At 41.2% G+C, this 26,220-nt stretch overlaps 1 protein-coding gene and 1 long non-coding RNA gene across 11 annotated transcripts in view; both read right to left on the bottom strand.

Moving 5' to 3' along the window:
* Nucleotides 1-833: 833 nt before the first annotated feature.
* On the bottom strand, nucleotides 834-19,217 carry LOC111925987 (zona pellucida sperm-binding protein 2-like). 10 transcript variants are annotated; one of them, XM_086875788.1, is made up of 23 exons: nucleotides 18,994-19,161; nucleotides 18,655-18,887; nucleotides 13,862-13,914; nucleotides 11,663-11,755; nucleotides 10,322-10,449; nucleotides 9,504-9,647; nucleotides 8,827-8,910; nucleotides 8,129-8,296; nucleotides 7,964-8,060; nucleotides 7,649-7,872; nucleotides 6,777-6,930; nucleotides 6,494-6,702; nucleotides 6,289-6,406; nucleotides 5,936-6,141; nucleotides 5,349-5,466; nucleotides 4,656-4,825; nucleotides 3,808-3,881; nucleotides 3,601-3,728; nucleotides 2,616-2,805; nucleotides 2,058-2,199; nucleotides 1,407-1,503; nucleotides 1,192-1,264; nucleotides 834-1,099 (listed from the first exon to the last, which is right to left on the bottom strand). In XM_086875788.1, the coding sequence occupies exons 4-23, from the start codon at nucleotides 11,748-11,750 to the stop codon at nucleotides 1,096-1,098; spliced, it is 2,616 nt and encodes an 871-aa protein (XP_086731914.1). In that variant the 5' UTR covers nucleotides 11,751-11,755; nucleotides 13,862-13,914; nucleotides 18,655-18,887; nucleotides 18,994-19,161; the 3' UTR covers nucleotides 834-1,095. The 10 variants fall into 10 exon arrangements, with proteins under 10 accessions (XP_086731914.1, XP_086731913.1, XP_086731911.1 ...); XM_086875787.1 differs by having other exon boundaries at nucleotides 8,815-8,910; nucleotides 18,655-19,194; XM_086875785.1 differs by lacking the exons at nucleotides 18,655-18,887; nucleotides 18,994-19,161 and adding an exon at nucleotides 14,149-14,509 and having other exon boundaries at nucleotides 8,623-8,910.
* A 3,860-nt stretch (nucleotides 19,218-23,077) lies between these two features.
* LOC147654607 (uncharacterized) overlaps nucleotides 23,078-26,220 on the bottom strand; it is a 7,057-nt gene continuing 3,914 nt past the window's right edge. Inside the window, exon 2 of the long non-coding RNA XR_015282721.1 lies at nucleotides 23,078-25,723. This is a non-coding gene — a long non-coding RNA (uncharacterized LOC147654607). The remainder of the gene's footprint in view (nucleotides 25,724-26,220) is intronic.

The following is a 26,220-nucleotide window of genomic DNA, read 5'->3' as shown; positions in this document are numbered from 1 at the left end:
TAGTGAGATCTCTGCATAGGTAGCAACAGAGATACAATTTTTTCTAGTCCATGCTGTCTCACAAAGTGCTCATAGATTCACAAAATATGTTCTTGCTCAAGTTTGCTTTCACAGAAATTTCCTGTTGTATAATTCTCTTTAATCTAAAGTTAAAAAGCAGACACCCATTATTGTGTATTTACCCCTAAGGGATCAAGTTTCATGCTAAGCAGTAGTTTTCATTAGAACAGAAAAAACAATATTGAATCCAAGCTCTTTTCTCACACACCACTGTTCAGACACAAAGAAGAAACCAATAAATTTTTTGCCCATTAAAAAAACAAAACAAAACACACAGAGGAAAATCTGACAGGAGCCCCTAAGCATCCCATTCTTAGTAAGGAAAAATCCTTAACACTTTGCAGATAGAGTCCATATACTGTCACTATTGCTATTACAAGTCTTCACTAAAAATTGTTTTCATTTAGGCTGACAGGATACTCAGCTAAGCAGCCACTGATGTTACCTGCGAGAGATTTGACCACCTAGGGAAGGCAACCAGACATTGCAGAGCCACAACACTCCTGCAAGAATCACAGTTTATAGCCATCCTGTCAACAGCCACTACTACAGGATCAAGGATGTTCATTCCATCTTACTCAAAAAAAACCCCACATTCTTTTACTGGCAGTAAGCTCCCCACAGTCCTTTGTTCATACAGAAGCCTAAAAAAAAGCTTGAAGTGATTTACAATTAAGTTCACACCTGTTGCCATCTTCCTCCCCTACTCCAAAACAGATGCATCTAACTGCAAAGGAACACAAGTTTCAGACATGTCAGCTGAGCAGACCAGGTCAGATGAACACACAAAACACAAAGAGTTTAATGCTGTAGAGGAACAGAGGAGAACAATACAATAATTTAACTTAGATTTACACCTAATATTGGTTAGCAGACACTTTTCTCCATAGACACTGACAATCTATTTTCCCAGCAGATACCATAGAAACAATTTTACTTGTGAATCTGGGCAGCACCCTGTGCTTGCTTAGGCCATCTGACTGCAACTTCATAAAATGAAGTAGTTCTTGTTTAGTCTGTCAGAAGTTGGTGCATTCACCTGCAGGGAGAAGAGAGGTGCACACAAGTCTGTTATGTTATAGCAGCAGTACATTTGGTGTTCCAGTAGTGTAATTTAAGATTGACACCAACCTCCCCTTACTGTATTTCTTCCTAATAAGCACTGGTCCAGATGACACTTGCCCATGTGGATGTGCACTGTGGGCTGTAAGACATTTCAGCTTTTACTTCCCTGTACAGTGTAATCTAGGAGTAGAAATCTGCAACCTGACACAACCCATGAGAGCACATGCCAAATTGCTAAGCAAAAATACAGGATGCTTGAGACATGAGACTTGTTTTCTTACCAAGTCTGTGTTTCCCAGGATTGCATCTCCTTGGACAAAAACCATCTAAAGGCTGTTGCTTAGTGTTGCAGACCACCACACTGCAGTGGAAATACAGCTGCAAGACAAGAATACTTAGATTATGTTTAGGGAATTCTTATTTGGAATCCAACGTATACCAATTCCAAAGAATATGAGGGTTGTGTCAAGGTGGGGGGGGGTGGCCTCTCAGGCAACTAGAGACAGGAAAAGGGGAAAATGGCCTCAAATTGCACTAGGAGTCATTTAGGTTGGATATTAGGTAAATTTTTTTCACTGAAAAAGTGACAAGGCATTGGAACAGCCTCCCAAAGAAAGTCTTGGAGTCACTGTCCCTGGAAGGGTTAAAAAAATGAATAGCACTTTACAATATTATTTAATCCATATGATGGTCATCAGAGATTTGACTTGATAATCTTGGGAGTCTGTTCCAGCTTGAATGAGTCTATAATTTTGTTCTGTGAACTGAACAAAAGTGGTTTTATACACCCCTCCCAGGGTGTTATGCCTTCAAGGAGGTGTCCAACAGCCCCAGGCAGCACTGACCAGCTGAGCCCTTATAGAGCACTGCCTGCATCACCACCTTGGCTGCCCTGACTACCAACAGCTCATGGCAGAACAGAGACATCTCACCTGCTCTTGTAATAGAGATGTGCCTTGGAAAAAGGTGAACATCCTCACTTCAAATCTCTTGAGGTGCTGAGGAAATTTTACCCTGAGGCTGTAATTAACTTTGTGGAAGACAGTTCTGTAGGAGGCTTTGTTGTTTTCACACCTGTTTGGGAAAGTGAGAGAAAATATATTTAATCTAAACCTTCAACTAGAGCTTCAAACACAGAAAAGAGGTGAAATACAGCAGAGCTTCCCTCTCCATTTTCCTTGTCTAATAGGAAAATTAATAGCATCTCCTCAGTTCATGATCCTTGCCTTTGGCCACAGTCAGGGTTGCTTCTTGCTCTTTCTTTTAAGCCAGAACTGCCAGCTAGAAGTGCTTCTGGCCACTCACACGACCTGCTGCCCCAGAAGGCCCAGCTACTGCGCTGACACCAACATGTGCCCCACAGATTAGCAGCAATTGCCTCCAAGGTGACCTCTGCCACTTCCACCTCTGCCTCTTCCCCTTTCCTCTCACCTGGGGCACAGCACCTTGTGCCAAGCAGTTACCAAACAAAGGAGGGAAGCCTTCCTCACCCATGTATAAGGATGTGCCATTGGGGGAGGCTGTCCTGGCTTTGGGAGTTGGTAACCCAGCAGTCATCCAGGTTTAGGTCCAGTCTTGCATCTTTAGGCTGGAGCAGTTCAACTTCAAAATACAGAGCCTCCCTCAGGTATTTTACCACAGGATATTCTGATTCCTGGTAGGGCTCTGAATAGGATTTCTCTGCAAAAGAGTATTGATATTTGAAGCCTCCTTTTTTGGAGTAAGTATTCACAAAGTTCCTGCTTCATTTTTTTTCCACTATTATTTACTTTGGCACAGTAATACTAATACCTGGGACAGCAAATAAATGTCAAGAAATGGGGATAGAATGGCAAGAAAGCACAATCAGCATTGAAAGCAAAAATCTCAATTATATTCCCTGGCTCTGCAGATCCAGAAATTAAACACTCCTGCAAAAAGCTATTAGAGTAAGATTTTTTTATTTAAAATTGTCTCATAGGTAGTGAGAAGGGAAAATCAATTAAAAAAAAATTCATAATGGCTATTCCAGTCATTGGGAGTGTTTGGTTCAGGCTTCAATCAGCCCTTTCTGCTGTACCATTTTAAAGCAGTATTGCATCTTTGACACAGGTTACAGCTATTGCACCGAGTTGCTGAATCTGCTTAGCAATACTTCAGGAGTTTCTAGGAGAAAGAAGCTGGCATCACATTCACTACACAAAACTTTCATCATGCCCAGATGAAGCAGGAAAACCATACATGCGTCAGAGGTGCTAAGTCAGTTCCACTACAGATATCTGACCATTTTTGTTGCATTTTGGAATAGAAAATTCCTATTAGAGGCCTTAAAAATTTTCCACTTCATCGTCTGATATACTTAAAAGTCATTTGAACATAGTGCTGGGCAACATTTTCTACTCTGCCCTGCTTGAGCAGGATGAATTAAGATCAATCTCTGGTCCCTTTCAGCCTCGGCCATTAAGTGATTTTATAGAATCTAATCATAAATGTTACCTTTGAAAAGCTTCAATGAAAGAACAAGACAGCCAAACTCCGGCTTAATACTGGGTGGTGGGTTCTTCTTAGATTCATATTGAACATCAACAGTCTGCTTGATTCCATACGAGCAGAGAAATTTCAGTCTGAGAGAAGAGGTTTAGTATTAGATTTTTTTACAGCCAAAATAACATGTACAACCTCTGGTTAGGGAGTGAGACTTACTGGTATATGGGTGTATCATTGCCAGGTCTGGAATAGAGTATCTCGTTTTCATATGTCATAGCTGTGCTGTTGAACTGAAAGATGTACATCATTACAAACAGGACAATCCCATTAGAGTTTGATTTGCAATTGGCACAATATCTACATCCCTCCACTTGACTGCTAGATTTCACTGAGCAGAATATGCATAGAAATAGCCAGAAATTACCAGCCAACAGCCCAATGTCCACTGAACTAAAGCTGGCCACAGCTGACAGCTATGCCATAGTCAAGAAGACAGTTTATTAGCTTGAATGTGATAGAATGCTATAGAAAGGGTCCTGAGAATGGTGCATGGGTCCTGAGAAAAACAACTGCTGTGCCTGTTTACTGAATCAATCAGTAGAATGAAATGCAACAATGCAGAAAAAAGCTGCATTTATGATAATCTGAATTTAGGTATGTTCTGATTATTTGTTATTATGTCTGTTTTCTATTTATACAGCATTTGGTAGTAGACCCACTCTAGTCTTTGGCCATGTAGTCATTAGCAATACCAGAAAAGCTTCTGCAAGGTGTACAAGTATATCTGACCAACATAAACTGGCATTCAAGCCCACCACAAAACAATTCAGAGGTGTCAAACTGAAGGCTAGTTTCAGAAAGCGCCTCTGACCTTGAAAAAACATTTTTACTCAATAAGAAATTTTTCTTAACTGAATTTTCTAAGCTCAGTAAAAGAGTATAGATGTACTACTGCGCTGGTTTCAGCTGTGACTTCCATGCAGGTTCTGCTCACCTCTCAACCTGTGCCAGGTCTAGCAATAACTCTATCCCAATGCAGAGTAAACATGTGACTAAGTCCTTACCTTTCTACTTGTTCCACAAGTGTTCACATTGAACTTGAAGGTTGCAGTATTCTCTGTCACTAGACTGGGTTTGCACTGCCTGTCCCTCAAGACAAGCAGAGACGTGTCCAGGTCTTCACCACCTACCAGTTTGATTGCAGTAATAATCACAGTGCCATTGGGCAGGCACTCTGAAAGAGAAATATACATTTTCACACAAATCAGGATTCAAACTCCTTTTGTAGCCTAACAACAAAGATTTTCTGAATGGATTTACTGGCAAGTTCTTTTGGCAGCTCACAAGGAACTCTCACTCTCCTCAAAAGGATTTTTCTAGCCAAGATATTCAATACATTTGATACTAACAAGTAGCTTTAGAATAATGAATTTATATGCTGATTCTTCCCCACATTCCACCAAAAACTCCCACCTCATTCAACTCTCAAAACAACCACAAAAACCCTTTAAAAAAGCTTCTTGATTTTGGAAGTGTGAAGGGAAGTCGACTTCCCCACTTCCTTCTCCTGCCCTTGTACTAAGCAGGATAGTCAATCCAGTATTTAATTTGACTTGCCTTGTGGCATATTAACTGGTAGGAAATCTGGCAAGCAAACAGACTACCACACGACTCTAGAACCTAGGAACATTTCAGACTGTATGATTTAGTTTTGTAACTCAAATAGCATTAACAGCTAATTCCCAACATGTTATTACGTATTAGCTCTGAAGGTGAAAATATGCAGGAAACGGAGAAATCTCTCCTCTGAGCCAAGGTGATGCCATCCTTCAAGGTTAAGTAGAATGAGGCCTTAATTGCAGAGGTATGAAAGCCCTAGACATGACAATCACAGGTTAAACAAGAGAATAAAGACATGCTGTTCAACTAAAGCATTCAAAAAATAAGAGGGCAGGTTATCACAAGACAAAGAATGTTGCTTGAGTGAAGTCAAATCCACAGGATGTATTTAAACAGGATGTTTTTAATCCAGAAGCTCACACAGTGAGCTTTTTCAGTTGTTTTACAAAAGAATGCAATACAAACTCCATTGCTTGCATAGTTGTTCTTAAAGATGCTCAGCCATAAAGTAAATGAAGAATATGTTTCATTTTCCTTGCCTATTTCTGCCAACATTGACCAAGGGAAATTAAAGTTTTCCTTACAAGGGCAGAAAATAATCCTCCATTATACCTTTGCAGACTATCTCAAAGAAGTTTTATTTTGCTTTCAAGAATACACTGTGTCTTGTTGACATCCCACAGCTAGAACATGCCTTTCAATCGCTACATGTTGGCAGCCTTACCTCATAGCTCACATGGGGAGAAAGGAAAGGGACAGAGATTGCCAGGTGAGTGCCATTGTCCCTCAGAATGTAGTTGTACTTCTGTGCAGCCTCTTGGGTCAGGTGCCAGTCTGAGACGAAAGGTAGCCAGTTTTGGTCCACATTCCCATGAGTGATAATGAGATGAAGTTTCCTCCCATCACAAAACCCTCTCGCACTGGGCAGTACTGCAAAACAGCCAAGAGTCACCCAGATAGCATCAGTTTAATACAACTCTTTGGGACTGGCAGTATCCCTGGCTGAAATCAGCCCAGTTCACAGCCAGAGTTTGCAGCCAAGTTGGTGCAATTTCTCCCAAGTTCTGAAAAGATTACCTGCATCTTTCACAGCTGACAGTGCAGTTACTGGGACAACAAAGGTCTCACTTGATGGATAGGTGATGAATGTGAGCGTGACATTCAGGGTGTATGCTCTCATGTCCTCTCTCATGTACTGGGAAAATCATATTTAGACATGAAAAATCACCAAGTGATACCATAATTTCTATGCCATAGGATGCTGCAGTGTCTTAGTACACACCTCTTTTTTAATACTTGGCACATCAAGTGGGACTTCTATTACATATGCTTTGCTTCCATTAGCATATCTGGCCCTGTGTATTAGGTAGCCATGCTGAACAGCTTCAGGTACAGCCACAGGAACTCCTTCAATGGTTAAGTTCACAAGCTCAACATCTGGGAGAAATGTTCCCACTGTAACAGCCATTAGCCTCTCACTTAGATTTAAATCTGAAAAGGAACAAATAACATTAAGCTCTTAAAAGTACCAAAACCTTTGGTAAATTCAATGTTCAGCTACTTACTATTGGTTATAGCAACTTCTGCTTGTTCAAATGGTGTTTCTATTTCCCTGATGATAGAATGTTTGGTTCGTCTCCATTTGTTGTCTTCCCACTGGTGTTCCAAGAACAGGTTGATGGTGTATTTTACCCCAAGTTGTCCATTGCTCACAGAAGTCTAAAATTTCAAATCAGCACCCTTTAGTATGGCTTGATTTTGCATTAAAGTTATGTTAGAGCATTTCAAGGTTAGCTAAATCTACAGCCCCAACCAATTGTCTCTTTTTGCCCAGGAATCCTGAACTCTTGTATCCCTGTTTAGATTATCCCAGAATACTCAGAAGACTTCCTTTGGAAAGTGGTCTCCCGCTCCCCAAGTTTCAAAGCAGCAGGGGACTATTTCACAGTGAAGTTGCAGGAGCTGCTGCTCCTGCATCTTCACCAGAAGTTCAGTTGCTACATTTGCCCAGGACTCAGTTCACCCCAGTTCTCAGTTCAGAGCATGTGTCTGCTGGACTAATGGGTTATTCCCATTCTCTTAAGTGCTCAGTGTAAAATATAACAGAATCCCCATGCATGCTTTATAATCCAGTTAGGACTATCTCCAACGAGTATGACATCAGGACTAATAGGTGAAAGCTGTGTTAACCTGAGGAAATCATGAATCAATATTTCTGTGTAGGATTCTGTCTACCTGCACTTGCAAGAAAACAAATTCTTCATAAAGTGGTGATTACAAATGCTATCTTTGGTCAGGGCTTCTGGAGTTTTTTATGAAGCCCTTTGTTCTCCCACACTTCCATTTTTCATTTCAAAGGCACAAGATGAATTATTCCTCATCAGAAAACAAACATCCCAGAATGTTGCTTTCATGGCACCTAATACAAGTCACTGACCTTGTAATAACCACCTTTTGCACCTATTGGAATCTTCATTGTAATTGCTTTTAACTCATTCAATAACACATATTTCCTGGAAGCCATTTCTTTGGCAGAGAGTTTGAGTAGATCCACACCAGCTTCCACAAGCACATCCTTAAAGCTTGTCACTCCAGCAGACAGTGGTGGAATATACTTTGGAACAGTCCAGGTAATTGTTTTGTTTGTGTAGTCCACACCATCTTGGGGACAAGACATGAAAGCTGTTAGCTCTCTAGTTGTGAGTCTGTCCCTGTCCATTTTGGCATTGGAAAATGGTACCACAGTCCTTACCTACAGGACATGCCACAGCAGTATCCACCATCAGGATCACCCATTGATACTTGTAAAATGTACTTGATCTCAGCACAGAAAAGGTAATTCCCTGATCCTGTAAGAAAGGATCTGGTTAGACCTGCACAGCCTTGCAGCTTGTTGGGCCAGAAGGAGCACACCAACCTCAACCAGCTGAACTTGGGCAGCAGTGTATGGCACTCGCAGCAGAACCCTGGAGTCTGTGGTGTTGAGTCCATAGCCTGCACTCCAAGCATTGCCCACAAGCAGAGCCCTTTTTTCTTCTGGCTGATGAAGCACTATTTGCCATATTGAGGCTTCTTCTGCCTTTGCCTATCCAGAGAAATTCATCAATACTTTAAACAGGCAGTTCAAAGTAACAGATGTACTGCATTGAATGATTTGCTGTATTGGATTGCCCAGTAGTTTTGATGCCTTACTTTGAATTTTCCCCAGCTTTCCCCATCCCATGCACAGAAAACTTTCCATGTTAAGGGCATCAGAGAATAACTAATGGCACTAGCTACACTGCTGCAGACTCTGCACGTACAAAGTCCAAGAAGAAAAAAAGCCTCATCACCGTTTTTTTTCTGGGCCATGGGGTCTTAAAGAGGTGTTTTTTTATTTTTGTTTCAATTTTTTTTTGCATAACCTCTTGCCTGGGAAAAATTTGATTTCTTCCTTGGACACAGACTACAGCTGTCTGTACTTCTAATACATAAAAATACTCTAAAACCACTTGATATAGAAGCTCTATTTTTGCTACTTGAGTACTTTTTGAAAGTAGTGTGGTTAAAGAAAAGAAGGATGGTTGTGCCAGAGGTAGCATTAGCTTTTACTAGAAAGAAAACCTGTAGTTTTACTTCTGGAAATACAGGAGTCCAGTCCTCAGGCTGATCTTGAACAAAGTCTTTTATAGCCTGTGGAACCTCCCTCCTGACAGAAACCTGAGGGGGGAAAAGCATCCGTAAGGGGTTTGCTGATAGCACTTATTTCCTTGTCTTCAATACTCTACAAGCCTTGCCAGTGGAAACCAGCATTTCCTAGACAGATGGCACCATGCCAGGTGATTTACCTATAGTCTGCTTGATTTCAGGTTTTTTTTTTCCACCTATCTTCTACCTTCTATTTCTACTTAAAACCAGTGTTTGTTCTTGACTCCCACATCCTCTTCCAAGATGAGTCGATTTACCCTCTGTACTCTTCCTCAGCAAATTCAGCAGGGAAACTTCCTTCAGGAGGTATACATCCCTGTTTTCTCAAATAAGATTTGTTGGGGCAACATACAGGGAGTTCAATCTATGAGCTAAACCCTTTGAATACCATTTCACAGCTTTATTAGTCATTAGTGCTAATATAGGTTATATGATCATAATAAAAATGTATCACTTAAGATGTATATTGTGCACTCACTAACAAGCTGTTCATGGTGGGGCAGTCTGAAGCTGATTAAATTCTAGGAATATGCATTAGAAATACCATCTAAGAGAAAGTATCTTGTCAAGTCTCTTTACTTTTAGCACTTTCCACAAGTACTTACCTCCATGTAGTTACTTTCACACATTAACTCTCTGGGACTCCACAGACCATGATGGCAACTTGCACTTTCCAGATGAGTTGTAGCATTGCTCATATCTGGAGCATGAGATGCTTTGATTTGTATAGTTACTGTGAACACATCTTTCTGCATGGGCAAAGGGAACCTTTGCTCGTTAGACTGATTTTCTATAGCTGGGAACCACCTACCCTTTTGACCCTAAAGTAAATTACAAAACACACCCACCAGCCTCTGCACAGAAGAGCAACTCCATACTGAAGCATTATCACTTTCAACTTCATTAGCTACACAAGATATATGCACATAAGTATAAATAGCTACATGGCAACATAAATACTTTGGGCACCAGGTTTGTTCCTTTTGCTTACCCCCAGAATTGGACAATAAGAAAACAAATAAACCAAAGAGATATCTGATTTTGTCTTTTATGACATAGCAGCAGTGAGCCAGCAGCCATAGTCTGAGTTTTTACTGTGATGCATCTCAAGATGCTAAATATTGATAGGGCAGAGTGCAAGACAGCTGCCAGATGCAGTTCCCTTGTAATCCACAAGAAAATAGTTGCCCTTTTAGGGCACAATGTGATATACTTCATATGTTTATCTGTAGGCCCTCCAAATGGCAGCACCATGAAATACTCTCAGGCCTCTGGATAGACTTGAAGAAAATTAAATTATTCTCTGCTAACAGATATTGAAGACATTATGACACCTCAGTTAATGTCCATTAGTAATTCAGTAGATTCTCACATAAAGCTAGTACAAGAGCACTGTAGTCAAAAATGCCTGTAACAGACTTACCTCTAAGTAAGAATGGCAGCTGAGTGCAGAAGCACGGAACTCGATGCTCCTCGAGGTGGTGTGAGTTACTGTATAGCCACACTGTGCTGCCATGGCCTCATCAATCCCCCAGGCTGTGCCAGACTGATCTACAGGCAAATAGCAAAGAGCTGTATTAACAAGTATAACTCCTGCTCTGACAACTCCTTGAGAAACCTGCTGTGGCATAAGGATTCAGCTGAACCTGCTCTGATACAGCCCAGCTGCATCCCCTGGGCTCAGAATTGCAAGGTGGGGAAAGAGCTGTGACAAAGTGGAAAGAAAGAAAGATAAATTTAGAGGCACACTGGGACAGGAAACACTCACAGCTGAAGGACTGAGGACAGAAAAAAAACCCAAACCACCAGCATGGGGACAGATAACAGCAACATCAGGATGCTGACCTGTGGCCAGCACTGGCTCATGTCTCTGCTGCCTGCCCAGAAGAGTCTCTTCAGGAGACAATCCACCAGGATAACGAACACACTAAAGATTGTCTTGGATGTTTTTTGTATACAAACCATTTTTATGGTTTTGAGACTTTTAGTGTTTTTTGTTCTAGTTGTTTTGGGCTTTTTCCCTTCCAAAAAGAATTGCTTTATGGTTTAAGATATACGTATCCCAGCTCCAGAGTGTTTATGTGTATGACTGAAGATGTCTGAACAAAGAACACATTTTAAGTAGGTTTTGACACAAGTTTAACTAACCTAGAAGAATGGATGGCATGGAGATCTTCCTCAAGGCCAAATTGATATTTTATACATATAATCTTACAACAGGTGTTTATAGCCCAAAATTATTATCACTGTGCCCTTCCAGGGCATTCTGTGTTGCTTTTCACAGAAATATACCACTTGCTGAATACTAAGCCCATAGCTAGAGAGCCCAGATAATTTTTCTTAAACTTCATTAAGTATATGCCTCCACTAAGCTGAAGCAAAGAAGGTGAAAAACCACTACTGCAATAATAAATAATATTGTGCCACCTTCAGATAGTGAATTTTCAGAACAGTGTGTGCTGTTACTGGAAAACACTCATCATAAAGAAAATCCACCAGCTTTAGCATGCCTAGAAACTACCATGTGGATTTCAATTTGAGCCCAAAGATAGCAAAACCAAGTCTAATTATGGCTAAGTTGTCAAAAAACAAGTTAACAGTATAGGTTACACAGAAATAAGGTAACAGTTTGATTTACTTACAATGAGATCCAACCTACTAAGGTCTGTAATAGAAGAATATTCCAAGGAATTCTAGAAGCACCTCAGAATTTGAAACATTTCACAGGTATAATTATCTCACAAAATCTTTTACATCAACTTACCAACAACAAAAAGAGATAAGTATTTGTCTTCAAAGTATTCTGCACTCAGTGTTATCCTCAGAAGGTTCCCCAAGCACTCTAAACTCATGGGTCCTGTGGATGTATTGAAAAGCTGGTAAGATGGGGATTCAAAATAAGATAAAAACAAATCTGCTACTTCCCAGATTGCTTTATAAAGTCAGTGTTGTGACAGTCATACATCTCTGTTCAGGAGGGGTTATGTTTATACTGGCAGTAATTCCAGGAGAAGAGCTAGCTCCAAAATTAGTATCCTGTTAGTGACGGTATTTGATAATTCAGCAATGCTACCTGCAACAGCCAGTCATGGAAATAGGATTTTGGAATAGGGTCAAAAAGGTACTACATTAGCTTCCCCAGTCTGAGCACCTTAGATGAAATAAAACAGAATGTGAAAGTCCCACACACTCCTGAAAAGAGAGTTGAAAAAAACCCCAACCTCTAAACCAAAAAAAAAAATCCCAACCAACAAAACCTTACAAAGAAACCACAAAATAACCAGAAACCTCCACCTTCACCCATCTATTCATAAGAGGAGCCAAAAGCCAGTTTGAGTGGAGAGCAGCCACGTAAGCTGTCCATCAGCCTACGATGGTCACTAGCCCAGGTACCACTATCAGAAGCTAGCTGGCTCATAGTGGGAGAGGACCACACAGGAGCAAAGGCAATGGCTTAAGAAGCTCCAGTCCCAAGCTATGGCCTCAGCATACACCAGGCCATGGCTCCCAAACCTCTTTCAGGCAGGAAGCAGCTACACACTGCCCCAAGTGTAGGATTACAGACCAGAGAAGGCTTCTCACTTGACACACATCTAATAAATGAGGATTTGTTGCTTCAAACAAGTTCCTATGGCATCATGAGCTAACACCAACTAGACCTTTTACAATAATGGTTCATTTTAAAGAGCTGAGAGGATTCATTTTCCTAGAGGGTTCTGCACTGTAGGCTGAAGTTTACTAGTGATACAATTCCCACATCAGAGATGGCCACACTAAGGAGCAGCAGACAGATCCTGATGAACATGACCCCACTCCACCCATACTCCAAACTACCAATTGGACTCAGTGCAGAAGCCAGATGATTGCTCCAAGCTGAATAAAACCTTCTCCAGTATCTATTTACTTTGGTCTTTGGGGATTGTCAATGCATTTTATACAGGACCCACAGTGAGTAGGGCAGACAGCCCTAGAAACAGCTCTCTGCATTGTCTGGTCCAGGACCAGCTCGGTTTTGTAAGGAAAGACATTTGGCTAAGAAAACTGTTTCCTCTGAAGCAAATCACTGCTATCTTTATAATATTTTGTCCTGGTTTTGGCTGGGATAGAGTTCATTTTCTTCCTAGTAGCTGGTACAGAGCTGTATTTTGGATTCAGTGCAAGAATTATGCTGATAACACATTGAAGTTTTGGTTGCTACAGAGCAGTGCCTAGAACCAAGCCAAATATTTTTAATTGGCTCATACTGTGTCAGGGAGCAGGTGCACAAGAAGCCAGGAGGTAGCACTGTCAAAGCAGCATTGTCAGGACAACTGACCTGAACTGGTCAAATGTGTATTCTATACAACAGACTGTCACGACCTATATATAAACTGTGGAGAATTGGCTGGGGGCACCAATCACTGCTGACAGACTAGGCATCAGCTGTAATGAGCAACTGTATTGTGCATCATAAATTCTCCTTAGTTGTTATAACACCAAAAAAATAATTTTATTATTATAATTAGTATTGTCATATTTTACTGGCTTCTAATTATTAAAATATTGTTCTCAATCCACAAGGCTTTTCCTGAGTAACCTCCCCATTTGACTGGGGTGGGAGGAGATGAGGAAGAAGCAAGCAGCTATCTGGTGCTTATCTGGGTTAAGCTATAATAAAATACCTTACATATCGTACAGTGACTAACAACAACTACACTCAAGAAAATAAGAATAAAGTCCTTATTAATTCATCAGTACTTGTTACCAGAGCAAAGAAAGTAGAAACGTTTGTTTAATATAGTGGCACATAAAACAAAAGAGTCTAGTTTCCAGCAAATCCCTGTATATTTAAAGTTTCTCAGAAGACCATGAAAGCAAGGCTGCTACAAGAGCTTCAGACTCTTCTAAAACACACACATAAGCCTAGATACCACCTATAGAAAAATCTGTAAACTGCTGTGAAGTCAGCTTATAGCAGCATTACCTGGTGTCTCTTGAGTCCATACCCCAGAGAAAAATATCTCTATTAGTAACAACCTGTAAGAGAAGACAGAGATTAGCAGCACTTTCAGCTGTAACAAGTTGCTCAGAAAGTTCTCCTCAGAATATTAAACTAGCCTTAAGTTTAGAGCAACAGTTCTAGACCAGGCAATTGGAAAAATGGATTTTCCTTAGTCACCACTAGCAAATTAGAGAAGATAAACCAGAAAAGTCAATACATTTAATGCCTTAAGTAAGGCCATTCCTGTTTAGTGGCCATAGAACTCTTACCGCTGCACCAAACTCAGCTTCATTGTTCATTTGTTCAGCCTCTAAATGTGGTGCCTTTTCCTTTATAGCATGAAGAAAAAACAAAAAACACACCACCCTCCTTTCCCAGTTTTATACGGAAATAAAAGCCTTTCTGGCTTTTTAGTCTTGGGTTAAATAGAAAGGCTGCCACATTTATATTGATGAGACACTTTTTCAGCTGATTATCATTCTAATTATGAACTAGTAATTCACATCACCTGATTATTTGCTTCACTGATTAAATCTGCTCCTACTTGGTTCCTAAGTCTTTCTATTTTTACGTCTGTCAGCTCCTAACTATCAGATTCTCAAGACTCATTTGATTAGAGTATGTTGCTAAAGCCAGAGCTGTGGGTTTGATCCTTCAATGGGCCATTCACCCAACAGCTGGACTTGATGATCCTTGTGGATCCCTTCCAGCTCAGAGTATTCTGTGAAATTGGTGCTGTTCTGATAAAGCATGAGGTAATCCATTGTTTTGCAGCTTTGTGTGGTGTGTTGACCCTGGCTGGATGCCAAGTGCTCTCCTCAGCTAGACAGGGGGGACAAAATATAAGGAAAGGCTCGTGGGCTGAGATAAGGATAGGGAGAGATCAGTCACTGGTGACTGTCATAGGAAAAAAATGACTTGGGGAAATTAATCTAATTTACTACCAATCAAATCAATATAGGATAATGAAAAATAAAAACTAGATCTTAAAAGTACTTTCCCCCTACCCATTCCTTCTTCCTGCACTCCACCTCCAATTTTCCTCCCTCGTCCCCACCAGCAGCACAAGACAACAGAGAATGTTGGCTGTGGCTACTCCTTCCTCATCAGGGGGGGATTCCTCACAATCTTCCCCTGCTCCAGTGTCTCTCCTATAGAAAACTGTCCTACATGAACTTTTCCAGTGTGAGTCCTTCCTATAGGCTGCAGCTCTTCACAAACAGCTTCAGTGTGATCCCTCCCATGGGATGCAGTCCTTCAGGAAGAGACAGTGACACAAGTCCTTCCTGCAAACCTGCTCCAGTGTGGCTCCTCTCTCCATAGGCCACAGGTCCTGCCAGGAGCCTGTTCCAGGGGAGGCTTCCCACAGGGTCACAGCCCCCTTCAGGCACCCACCAGCTCAGGCATGGGATCCTCCTGCCAGTGGATCTCTGTGGTCCCAAGGACCTCCAGGGGCACAGCTGTCTCACCAGGAGGTGCACCAGGGGCTGCAGGGGAATCTCTCCTCTGGCACTTGGAGGTGTGCAGGGTTGTTGCTTTCACATATTCTTACTCCTCTCTCCTGGCTGCAGTAGCATAGGGCTTTTTTTCCTCCCTTCCTAACCCTGTTATCCTAGAGATGCTGTCATCATCCCTGATGATGCTTTGGCCAGCAGCATGTGTGTCCTGGAGCTGGCTGGTATTGGATGTTGGACATGAGGGAAGCTTCTGGCAACTTTGCACAGAAGTCACCCCTTTAGACCCCCTGCTATGAAAATCCTGCTACCCAAAGCCAATTCACCCTGCCTCCTCTGTGGAGGATTTTGCATAGCCTTCCCTGACAGCTGAAGTCTGCCAGAAGCAAATGCATAACTGGAGTTTACTGGAGCAATTGGAGCTTTTAAGGCAATTGGGTTGACAAATAGGAAGGAACTGCTGACCTTTAAAATAAGAGGTCAAAACCAAGACTAAAAGGGAACATAGCTAGAGACTGATGGTTGTCACAAACTAAGAACTGTCTTATCGGGGGATGTGTAGAAAACCTAGAGCAGAAATTATCCTCAAATTTGGAGCAAATTAACCCAATGGAGAAGTGAATCTGACCACAAACAGATCTGAGAAAAGGACCCTGCCTTTGCTGCATGCTGAAGGCAGAGAAGTTACACCTTGAGCCCCGAGTCCGTGTCAGTGACAGTTTCCCACTATGAGAGCCGGAGGGCACTCTGGTGCCCTGCTGGGACCAGGTGAGTGATGAGTGGGAGCGGGATGCTCCTGGGGATGCTGAGCTGAGCTGCTGATGCTCAGAGCGTGGCCAGCTCACCCAGTGAGCAGAGGGGTTATTGTGGTGTCTGTTTACATTGTCTGTAAGTGAGCACTACCGCTGCTTGGCAGCGTTTCCTAAGGACTGCTCAGAATTGCCTGCATCCCTCTCTCACCGCGCTTCATATCGAAATTAACCTTGTACTGGGGGTACTCAGTTTATGCCTGTGCCATTCGGGCTTTGCTCCTCCGTTTGCCCATGAGAAGGCTGCATGAGCCGCAGAGCTAGAGGGTTTGTTTGTAATTAAGCCCGATGTCCTGGAGAGGGAGCCGGAGGATCGCCCAGCTGCTGCCGGCACCTTCCCGGGAGCGCAGCCGGGCAGCGGGTGCTGGTCAGGGCTCGCTCTTGAACCCAACAAAGATTGCACAGGATCGCTTTAAACTGGCCCGTACTTGTGCTGCTGTCACGGGTAACCTCACTGAACCCCTACCACATCTTCAAGAGAAACCCAAAGTTTGCCATGCTCCAAAATGTCAGATTTTACTCCAGAAACAAGAGTTACTCCCAACTGGTTTGTGTTGCAGTTCTTTCCTTCTGGTTTGTGTAGCAAATTCCCTATGTGATCGACTTTTAACTTTAGAAGGAGTTTCCCTGAGAAGCACTATCGTCACTGTGCAGTGTGCTTTTACAATATTACAAAAGGGTAATTCCATTTTTCCCGAACTTGGTTTTAGGTACCACGAAGGAACTGCCTGAGATTTCATCTAGTTTGCATGAATTCCACTGGCCATTTGAAGATCTGCACCGTTGACAAGCACATCACAAGTTATGGGCTCAGACCAGTGTCAAGGTTGCTTATGCTTTTCCATCCCAAACAGATTCCAGCCATGTGTCCCTTAATTTTTCAATCTGCCAATACTCACATGTAGCTTATAGGGGAAAATGACATTCTAGAGGTGTCTTATTCACTCCTTGCAGTTTAAACAATATTACAATAATTAACAATCATTTGCTGGAATGGAAGAGTTGCAGTAGGTCTGCTACAGCACAGCCTTATCACAGTGTTATTGGAAACATCACCCAGATAGTTTACTCACAGAATCACTCTCAGTCACTCTTTGTTTCCTTATTTTCCTTTTTTTTTACCCACCAACTGTAAATTAATTTCTGTACACTTTTATGTTTCTGAATTTTGGAAGAAAGAAAGTAGTCTTGTCTGTCACAGTTTTAATTGCTAAAGATTAAGAGAAATCTAAAAGGTCTTACTCAAACTGTATGGTCAAAATGTTCAGTATAACATAAAAGGAATTCCTTTTGGCCTTTCACTCTGTATCAGGACAAGAAGAGGAAGAAAGGATGTGGTGTTATGCACACTCTCAGTGCTAATAACTATGTACAGGGTATCTTAATATTGCCAGACTTTCAGCTGATAACTGACAGCTCTCCCACAGCAAGCAGGTGAGCAAGAAGGAAAAAAGGCAGTCCATATAATCTAATATGATTATATGATTAAACCTTGAAATCTATTCTGACTGCATGCAAAGATGTCTCCTAAATTAATATCAAAGATAATTCTGTGCTAATAGAAATAGTAAAAGTGAGAGAAATTTTGCAGTTTCACCCTTATAAAGTGACCCTTGTAAAATGCCCACCAGGAAATGCATCATTTTCTTCATAGAGTTGCAATGCAAAATAATATATTCAAACTAATATTCCATCTGTCTCTCTCTGTTAACTCCTCTTCCCATTAATTTGTTCCTAGCCAGTGTGTTTATGGGCTAGCCTAATTCAAATATTTTCCATGTAAAAAAAAATGGGGAGACAGAAAACACACAGTTCATTTGTAAGTGATATCTGCAAGAGCAGACACATTAGATAGAATGAGGCCATTAACTAAAACTCAGCAACTTATGCTGGGCTGTCTCTGCTGCAAGATATGCCTCCTCTGGGGATACAAATTATTTCCTAAATCATCACTGACTTGATTTGCAGTGAAGCACAGTTGTGCTCTGGGAGTGCAGTAGTTCTAAGACCTCAGAGAGTCAGGAAAGTGCCTGTTTCAGAATTATGAGTGCTTCTCTTAGAGCTCCCCTGTAGTCCAGGGCAGTAGGATGATGACTGACAGCGTTTAAAAGGACAGAGGTCCTGAGTTAAAGCTTTAGAAGGCAGGCTATGGCAGTTGTTTCTTCTCTGATCAGGGAACAGCAGGTCCTTTGAAGCAAGCTTCCCCTCAAGAGTGTTGTTCACGATGATATAGTTCAGATAGAGCATGCATGAAGCCATGGCACCACCCCTCCTCCTTCCTGCTCATGCTTTCATCTGCTTCAACATGGAGCAGTGGATGCCCTCCTGTCCTGGTTTAGGGCAAATTTTGTGAGGAAACCTCCAAAAGGAGTCCCTCTAGAAAGCAGGTACAAGCAGTCCCTCTCCCAACTGGTTCAGGAAAAAGATTTCCTTGGAAGAAAGCGGAAAAAACTTTATTTAACAAGCAAAGTATTCATGAGCATAAGGAATGAATAATATTAAATGGTAAAACCTCTTGCTGTTCTGAAGAGATGGCAAATTCAGAACGTCCTTTTCATGGGGTGTAGCTCGGCTCGCTCAGTCCCTTATCAGTCCCTCAGGCGCTGCAAAGTGCTGAGGGCCAGGCCCCGGTGGGCCACAGGCCTGAGCTCCCGGGGTTTGGCTGGGTGTTCAGTCCAGAGTAGAGCCCATCAGTTCCAAGAAAAAGAAAACACACCATCCAGGGAATTTCTCTGCCTCAGCTAGCTAGAATAAAAGCAAAGGAGAGCTCTGTCCCGCTGTCTGTCCGTGCTGCAGACAACACGGCCCAGGAGAAGGATGAGGGGGAGCAAGTGCAGTGTCTGAAAAAAACCTGAGGCTTCTTTTGTTCCCCTTTGCTCTCAGAACCAGTCTGAAAGGTGCAGAACTCAATATCCAGCATAAACAGAACAGATGACTGGGAATACAAACATCATAAAGTCACCCCAGGACACCTCCCCAGAACCAGCATAACCATAACCTAAGGTGTTATGTACAAGGTTTCCCGCAAGTGAGAACGCCAGTCTCAACGTTTGTCTGCATCAATAAAAGCGAGGCAAATTAAGCCAGAGAGTTACACTAGGAAGTAATTTGGCCCTTGAAGCCTAGATGGGATTTGAAAACAGGAATTTATGCATGGTGGAGAGCTGTGTGTGGAAATGCCTGGAACCAAATGCAAAGCAATTTAGATTACTGTGATAGCACAAAAGCGCTTTGTGTAGACGATTTAAGACATCTGCCCATGGTCCAGACATCTGTGTGCAATGAATACCAGTTCTGAGCTAGCTCTTTATTTATCATTCAGTAATGTCCATTAATAATTGCTGCCCCCATACAACCCTCTCTTTGTCTATATGTAGTTATATGTGGTTACTTGATGACTGTAATAAACAAGGAAAGAATGACTCGTTCTTAAATTGAAAATACAATCTATGATCTAGTTCTATTTCAAATATAGACAAACACATTTTGCTCTTCCCTCCCATTCTCTCTCTTTGTCTATATTTAAAGATGCTATTGCACATTTAAATCCTTCAAAGTAATGGACACATAAAGTAGCTCCTGTCATACAGATGGGTCACACAGAGAGAATCTTCTAGTATTTTTAGCTCATCTTCAATCCTCCTTCTCTTCAGACAGATTTCTTTTCCTTGGTGACTGTCAATACTTCTCTGGATTTGTACTCATATTTCACTGATTTGCAAACTTGTCTTTATTTATGTAGTCTTGGAGACCTTGGAATATCTTTTACTTCTCTAGTAAGTCTTTGGTGCTGTAAGAAGGTAGAAAATTTTCTCTGGTGTGCAACCATACACCAGTACTAATTAGACTTTGTAGCAACAGAGTTAGCAAGTGAAAATAGTGTGTAGTCACCTGCAAATAAACAGATTTGTTCCATCTGTTCCAGTAATTCAATTTCTTCTTAGAAGTTTAAATGAAACAATACATAAGCAAGTGAAGAGTAATCCTCCCAGAATGTCTTAATAAAATTAATTTGTAAGTCTAACTGTAATTTATTTAAATACACTTTTATGCTTATTTATTGAAGTCTTATGTTTAATGCTACAGTCTTGAATGAAAAACAATCTGATCCTCTTTGATTTTGGTGAGTTTCAGATTGGGGTCCCAAAGTTTAGAGGATGTGTTCCTAGCACACAGTAATCAGTGAAAAACTTAGGTTTAATGATTGATTTCTTTTGAAAATTTTAATAACTGTCCTCAGTTTAATCAGTGTTTATCTGTATTGCAGTACTTATAGAGCTTCATATTGCTTGTGGGGAGAACAGAAATCTAAATTCAGATGATGCATCTCCTGTCCCTGGAACTGGCAGCTGTTCAGGGTTAAGTTAAAGGTGTCACTGCATTTTCTCCTAATGGTCAGGAAACAATTCCGTCTTTTTTCCAGATTTGCTTCTTCTGTGGAAAGAGATTCTAATAATAAAAGCCAAATGATGAATGACCTGTATGCAGGACCATGAGAAACATGGATAAGGTCTAGGAATATCTCTGTCTTATCCAATGGAAAACGTAAGGAACCAGTCTCATATATGGAGACTTTCCTATGAATGAAGGCCAGAATGGCAAAATGGTCTTAATCTCCAACTGAACTCCACAGAATGTGGGAAAGAATGTGCTAATCAAAAGCTTGTTGGGTCTTTCAAACCCTTCTTCCATTTGTTTCCCCTCTTCATCTTGAGCAATAAGTCAAACCAGGAATCATTGCACTGAACTAGAATGTTATCCTGAGATTTGGGCATTCTGTTTCAGATTTTCAAAGTGATCTTGAAAGTCTCATTAGACACCAGTATCTACATTCCCTGTTTATAAGACAGGGGTAATAACGGTTCATAGTACTGTTAAGCAAGATATAAAAAGAGTTTGTGAACTTCTCTTACACAACAGAATACGTGCACCAAAATGGCCAGGTAAGAATGGAAGATCATTTGTGATCTATAGCAACACCATTATTTTAAATTAAGTCAGTCTAGATTTACACTGTATTTGGATGAATATAGGGAAATTTGCTCTAGATTATGTATTTTACAGGAAAAAGTTTTCTAAAAAGAAACTGGTTACATCTGTTCTGTTTCCTATACACAATTGATTCCACAATAAATGTCATTGAACATTCATTAGTTTCAGTCAAAAAATGGCATTTTGTCCTGGTAATAAGTTTGACATTTGTTTTACTCCAAAATAGAGATAGAGAGCAGAAATAATGAAATACTTAGCAGAAGAGAAAGGTCAAAATAAGTGAACTTCAGTCTGGAGAGAAAAAGAATTCAGAAGAAATTCAACCTAGAAGAATCTAGGGTTTTTTCTTCAGGTTGCTTTGATGTTGGGCCAAAATCTCTTGAGTTTCTGGATATAATTAGGAAATTATAGACTAAATGTCTTTAGGATTGGACTTGCTGATCATAAAGATCTTTTCCAATTTAAATGATTCTGTGATTCTGTGATCTCACATCTCTTCATAGCAGGGCAAATTCCCTTGCCAGACTTCCCCAGCTGCAATGCACTCTCGTGTCTTGATGGGTAACAGTCTGTCCTGCATCCTGGAAGTTGCATGGCAAGAGACTCCTCTCTATGGAAAGGAACTGAAGATATTTAGCAACTGAACCACAGCTCCCACAGGGTGCCATGGTAGTTGATGACAGAACGCCAACACCAATCACTGCAGAATTCCATGGACACTCAGTAGTTTGGCAGTGTTCTGGCTGTGGCCAGGACAGATCTAATTTTTGCAATAGCCAGGAGGGAGCATGGCCAGGACGTGGAGGCTATTCTACACCATCTCATGTTGTTGCTGAGAGCAGGGAAAGGGAGTCCCTTCCTGGGAGAAGGGGTTCCTTCTGGTTGAGCAAATGTGGTCGGGGAAGCTGTGGGGTAACGCCAGTTCTGAGGTGCAGGGAGCAGCTGGGCTAGAATGGCTGCAGTTGAGTCAGACTGCAGGGAAAGAGGGAGGCTCCAGAACACTTGCAGTGAATTAAAGACACCATCATATAGAGCAACACTACAAAAGAAATTTTTGAGAAAGGGGAGAAGGTAATCCAGAGTCTCCTGAAGGCTGGTGTTGCCATAAAGCAAAGTAAGGGCAAGGGACCTCTGCAGGAGATTCAGTTTTTAGGAGTAAAATGGCAAGATGGATGTCACCAGATTCCAAAGGACATGATCAATGAAATAGCAGCTATGTCCTCACCGACCAGCAAACAGGAAACACAAGCTTTCCTAGGCACTGAGGATTTTTGGAGGATGCATATCCCAGAGTCAGATTGTAAACCTGCTCTATTGTGTGGAATGGGAGAAAAATTTTAAGTGGGATCCTGAACAACAACAACAACAAGAAGCTCTTGAACAAATTAAACAGGAAGTTGTTCATGCAATAGCCCGGCTGTGGTTTCACCCCAGCCAGCAGCTAAGCTTCTTGCAGCTGCTTGCTCACTCCCCCATCAGTGAGATTAGGGAGAGAATCAGAAGGCTAAACACTGGAAAACTGGATTGAGATAAAGCCACTTTAATAGGGAAAGCAAAAGCCACATCCACAAACTAAGCAAAGCAAGGAATTAATTCACTGCTTCCTATGGCTGGGCAAGTGTTTGGCCATCTCCAAGAGAGCAAGGCCCCATCGAGGTAATAGTGACTTGGGAAGACAAACTCCATCACTCCAAATATCTTTCCCTTTCCTCCTTCCCCACTTTATATACTGAACATGATGCCATATGGACTGGAATATCCCTTTGTCATTTTGGGTCACCTGTCCTGGCTATGTCTCCTCCCACCCTCCCATGTACCCGTCACTCCCTTGGCAGTACAGGAAGGCCTTGGGTCTGTATAAGCCCTGTTCAGCAACAAAAATATCTTTATATTATCAACCCTGTGTTCAGCATGAATCCAAAACATAACCCCATACCAGACACTGTGGAGAAAATTTACTTTATTCCAGCCCAAACCAGCACATTCCACCCCTTATTCCATACCATTTACATCATGCCCAGGTCCCACACTGTTCAATAAAACCTCCTTATGCACCCCCATCTCATCCTTTGAGTATCACAGTCTCCTTCAGGCATCTGCCTGCTCTGCTGGGGGACTCTCCACGGACTGCAGGTGTATTTCTGCTCCATCATGGACTCATTCATTCACAGTCCCTGCAGATCAAGTTCCCACTGGAGTTCCAGCCTGCCCAGTAGAGCAGAATGAAAGAGCAGCAATGCCCTGGTACCTGGGAGCCCAGGGAGGGCTGCAGCTGGGGAGTACTGCCTTGATGTTTCTGTGGTGCCATTGCCATGCCCCAAACAACATATGCTATTCTAGATTTTATACATATTAGAGGCAAGACTACTACAATGAAACAAAATCATGTTACAGTTATTGATATGACTTAACTTTATGTAAGGTGAAGGGATCCCCATACAGTACTGTGGTTAAAGAGCAGCACTCTGACATCAGTATCAGTAAGGATGGAACTTTCAAAACTATCCATCAGCCTGATAATATTGCATGTTAATCCAGATGATGTCCCAGATTTTAGAGCTTTTGTGGGTAGCAACTGAATCCTGTGTTTGCAAAGCAATTTGCTTTAAACTCCTTTGCTGTCTCTTTATAGCTCAGCATTGGGAAGCAACACAGATGTTTACTTTCTTTCAACGTGCTTTGAGTATCTTCATCCCCTTAAGGTGATAAGTGTTTGGTTTTTTTATTTTTTTAGTCTCATGCAGTCAATGGTGTTCAAGTAAGTATTAATAAAATAACAGATTCTGCTGCAACTACTTTAACTCAGACACATGGAAACATCTAAGGATAGGGATCCTCCAAATATTTTTCACCCACTTGTGGGGTATGAAAGCTCATGTTTTGATACTGTGTTAGAACCTCCATAATTCATCCAGATAAATATTTTACTGAGTTCTGTACTATTTATTGCATTTGTACAGGAGGGTGCTATAGTGCCATTAAACCTAAGCTCACTGTGGGATTCATCTATCTTTCCATTAAGGAATCAGGTTGCTCCATAGCTGATTTATTGCTGGCCTGCCTGTTTTGACTTTGGTAAGACCAATTTCATCAGATGCATTGCTTGCATCTATGTTTATCTAGCGCTTTCACACTCAAACTGGGCATATAAATAGGTGTCTGTTGCTGAAGGAAGCAGTTCTTAAAGTACCTGATTTTAACCAGGATAAGAAATTGGATATAGCATTAAAAGCACTTTTGATCATGTTGACAAATCACAGCTTCCTTTGTGCAAATGTTAAATGGTGCTACTTTAAACTGGAGGTTTTCTACATTTGCTTGCAGCAGTATCCTTAAAAATCTCAGAAGTTTATGAGTCCATAAAACCCTGTACTTAGTACCCCAATATTGTAGGAAATCCTCTAGACAACAATTTTTACCAGGTTTAAAAAATCCACTCAAAAAACCATTAATTTTTTTTTTCCTTCCCTAAACCCTCTAATGAGAATGTTCCAGACCTTTATTTCATTGGCATTTGAAAATGTTCTCGTTTTTATCTAGCCTGGGTTCTTGAGCAGTTTTTATTGATTTATTCTTGTACCAATACAGCTTGTGAGTCCCATTTACTCTTATTCACCTCCTGATTTTTGTCTAATTTTCAAAAGGAGAACTCATACTGCTACTCTTCATTCTGTAGACTAAAGCACCCTTATTTTTCTCATCCCATTTTACACTTGATTCTCCATTCATCTGAACATTCTAGTAGCGTGCTTCTCTGTCATACAGATGACTAGAACACAGATGAGGTTTTGTCAGCACAGTGCACAATGATAGGAAAGTTTATCTCTGCTGAAGAAACCTTGTGGTTTTTACCCAAGGTCATGTTCTGCTCATGGCTCATAGCCATGTGGTGACCAGTTACCCTAATGACATCTTTCTCTACTCTTTCAAGTCTAAACTCTCAGCAGATGGGTTCCCTAAAAGGCCTTTTCCCCTCACTGCATTTGAACTGCTGGGTGTGAAATAGCTCCCACCTTCAAGCAGCACAAAACTGTATTATGCTATATGCCCTGCTAATAAAGCCATATGAAATGCTGCTTGAAAATTGGAAAAGGGACAGAGAGGCTCCACAAAAAATCACGTGCACTATGGAATGTAAGCCAATCAGAAGCACTTTTGACCACCACCCTGCATCCTGCTTAGTCATTCTTTGCTGGGAATTCAACCTGACATGAGTTTAAAGCTGGGATTCCAGAGATGTTAATGTCCTGGGTTCAGGGAGATTTCTGGAGAGACTGTAAAGCATTATGCAACAGATTATATTGCTGTTTGATGGAAAATTAGATAGCAGCCAAAGAAGACTTTGGCAAAGCAGAGTATGGCACCCCATATAATCCACTTTCTCCACTCAATATCTACATTTTTACCCTGTTTGGAGATACAGTGATGAGGGTGGTTACCAATACTTTTGAGGGCAGAACAAGCATTCTTTCTTGAATGCCAGTGTTTCTTCTTTTGTCAGCAAGAACACGTTACTGTCTCATCTGCAGTGAGCTGTGCAGTCATTTTGTTGATGCTGCCTTTTGTGGAGAGTGCTTCTTGTGCAACTGCTTTATCACAAAAAAAAAAGAAAATAAAGTCATGTAAATATCTTTTGTCTTAACCAGAAATAGATTTCCCTGTTCTTTAGTCACACAGAACGTGATTCCCTTTACATCACTTTTAATCCTTTGATTTTAGGTTTATAGGCAAAGCCATTACACTTGAGCTTGTCCTGTACTCAATTACATTAAGATGAGCATTCCCCTAAAAAACAGTTCTTATCAGGTGCATGTTTAAGATACATAGAATACATCAAACCACTTGTGAAAACAAGGTCCTGTTTATGTTAGGCTGAAGACCTAGCTTTTGAAGGGATGCAAATAGGTCAACTTCTTATCATTTTACTAAAATGCATTGTCTCTAGAACTGAAAGAATTCTGTATGAAACCTCTTTGGAACTTCTATAGTAGTGGTGTCAATGGTCTGCATCCATAGATTCTTCAGAATATAAACTTTCCAAAATGAGGACAAAATTCTTACCTTTTAGTGCTCAATTTTTTTTTTT

Source organism: Cyanistes caeruleus, chromosome 2 (assembly GCF_971803275.1).
Source record: "Cyanistes caeruleus chromosome 2, bCyaCae1.hap1.1, whole genome shotgun sequence".
In the NCBI taxonomy this organism is placed as follows: domain Eukaryota; kingdom Metazoa; phylum Chordata; class Aves; order Passeriformes; family Paridae; genus Cyanistes; species Cyanistes caeruleus.
Note: the sequence above shows the minus strand (reverse complement) of the source record. Positions and strands in the feature narration are given on the sequence as shown.

Excerpts from the sequence above, each read along its gene's own strand:
- LOC111925987 (XM_086875785.1), bottom strand. The coding sequence starts at position 14,171 with ATGAAGCTGAGTTTGGTGCAGCG. Across the intron at positions 6,703-6,776 it reads AGAAGTTGCTATAACCAATA|ATTTAAATCTAAGTGAGAGG; the intron begins GTAAGTAGCTGA and ends GTTCCTTTTCAG. Across the intron at positions 2,200-2,615 it reads TGGCACATCCTTATACATGG|GTGTGAAAACAACAAAGCCT; the intron begins GTGAGGAAGGCT and ends TTTCCCAAACAG.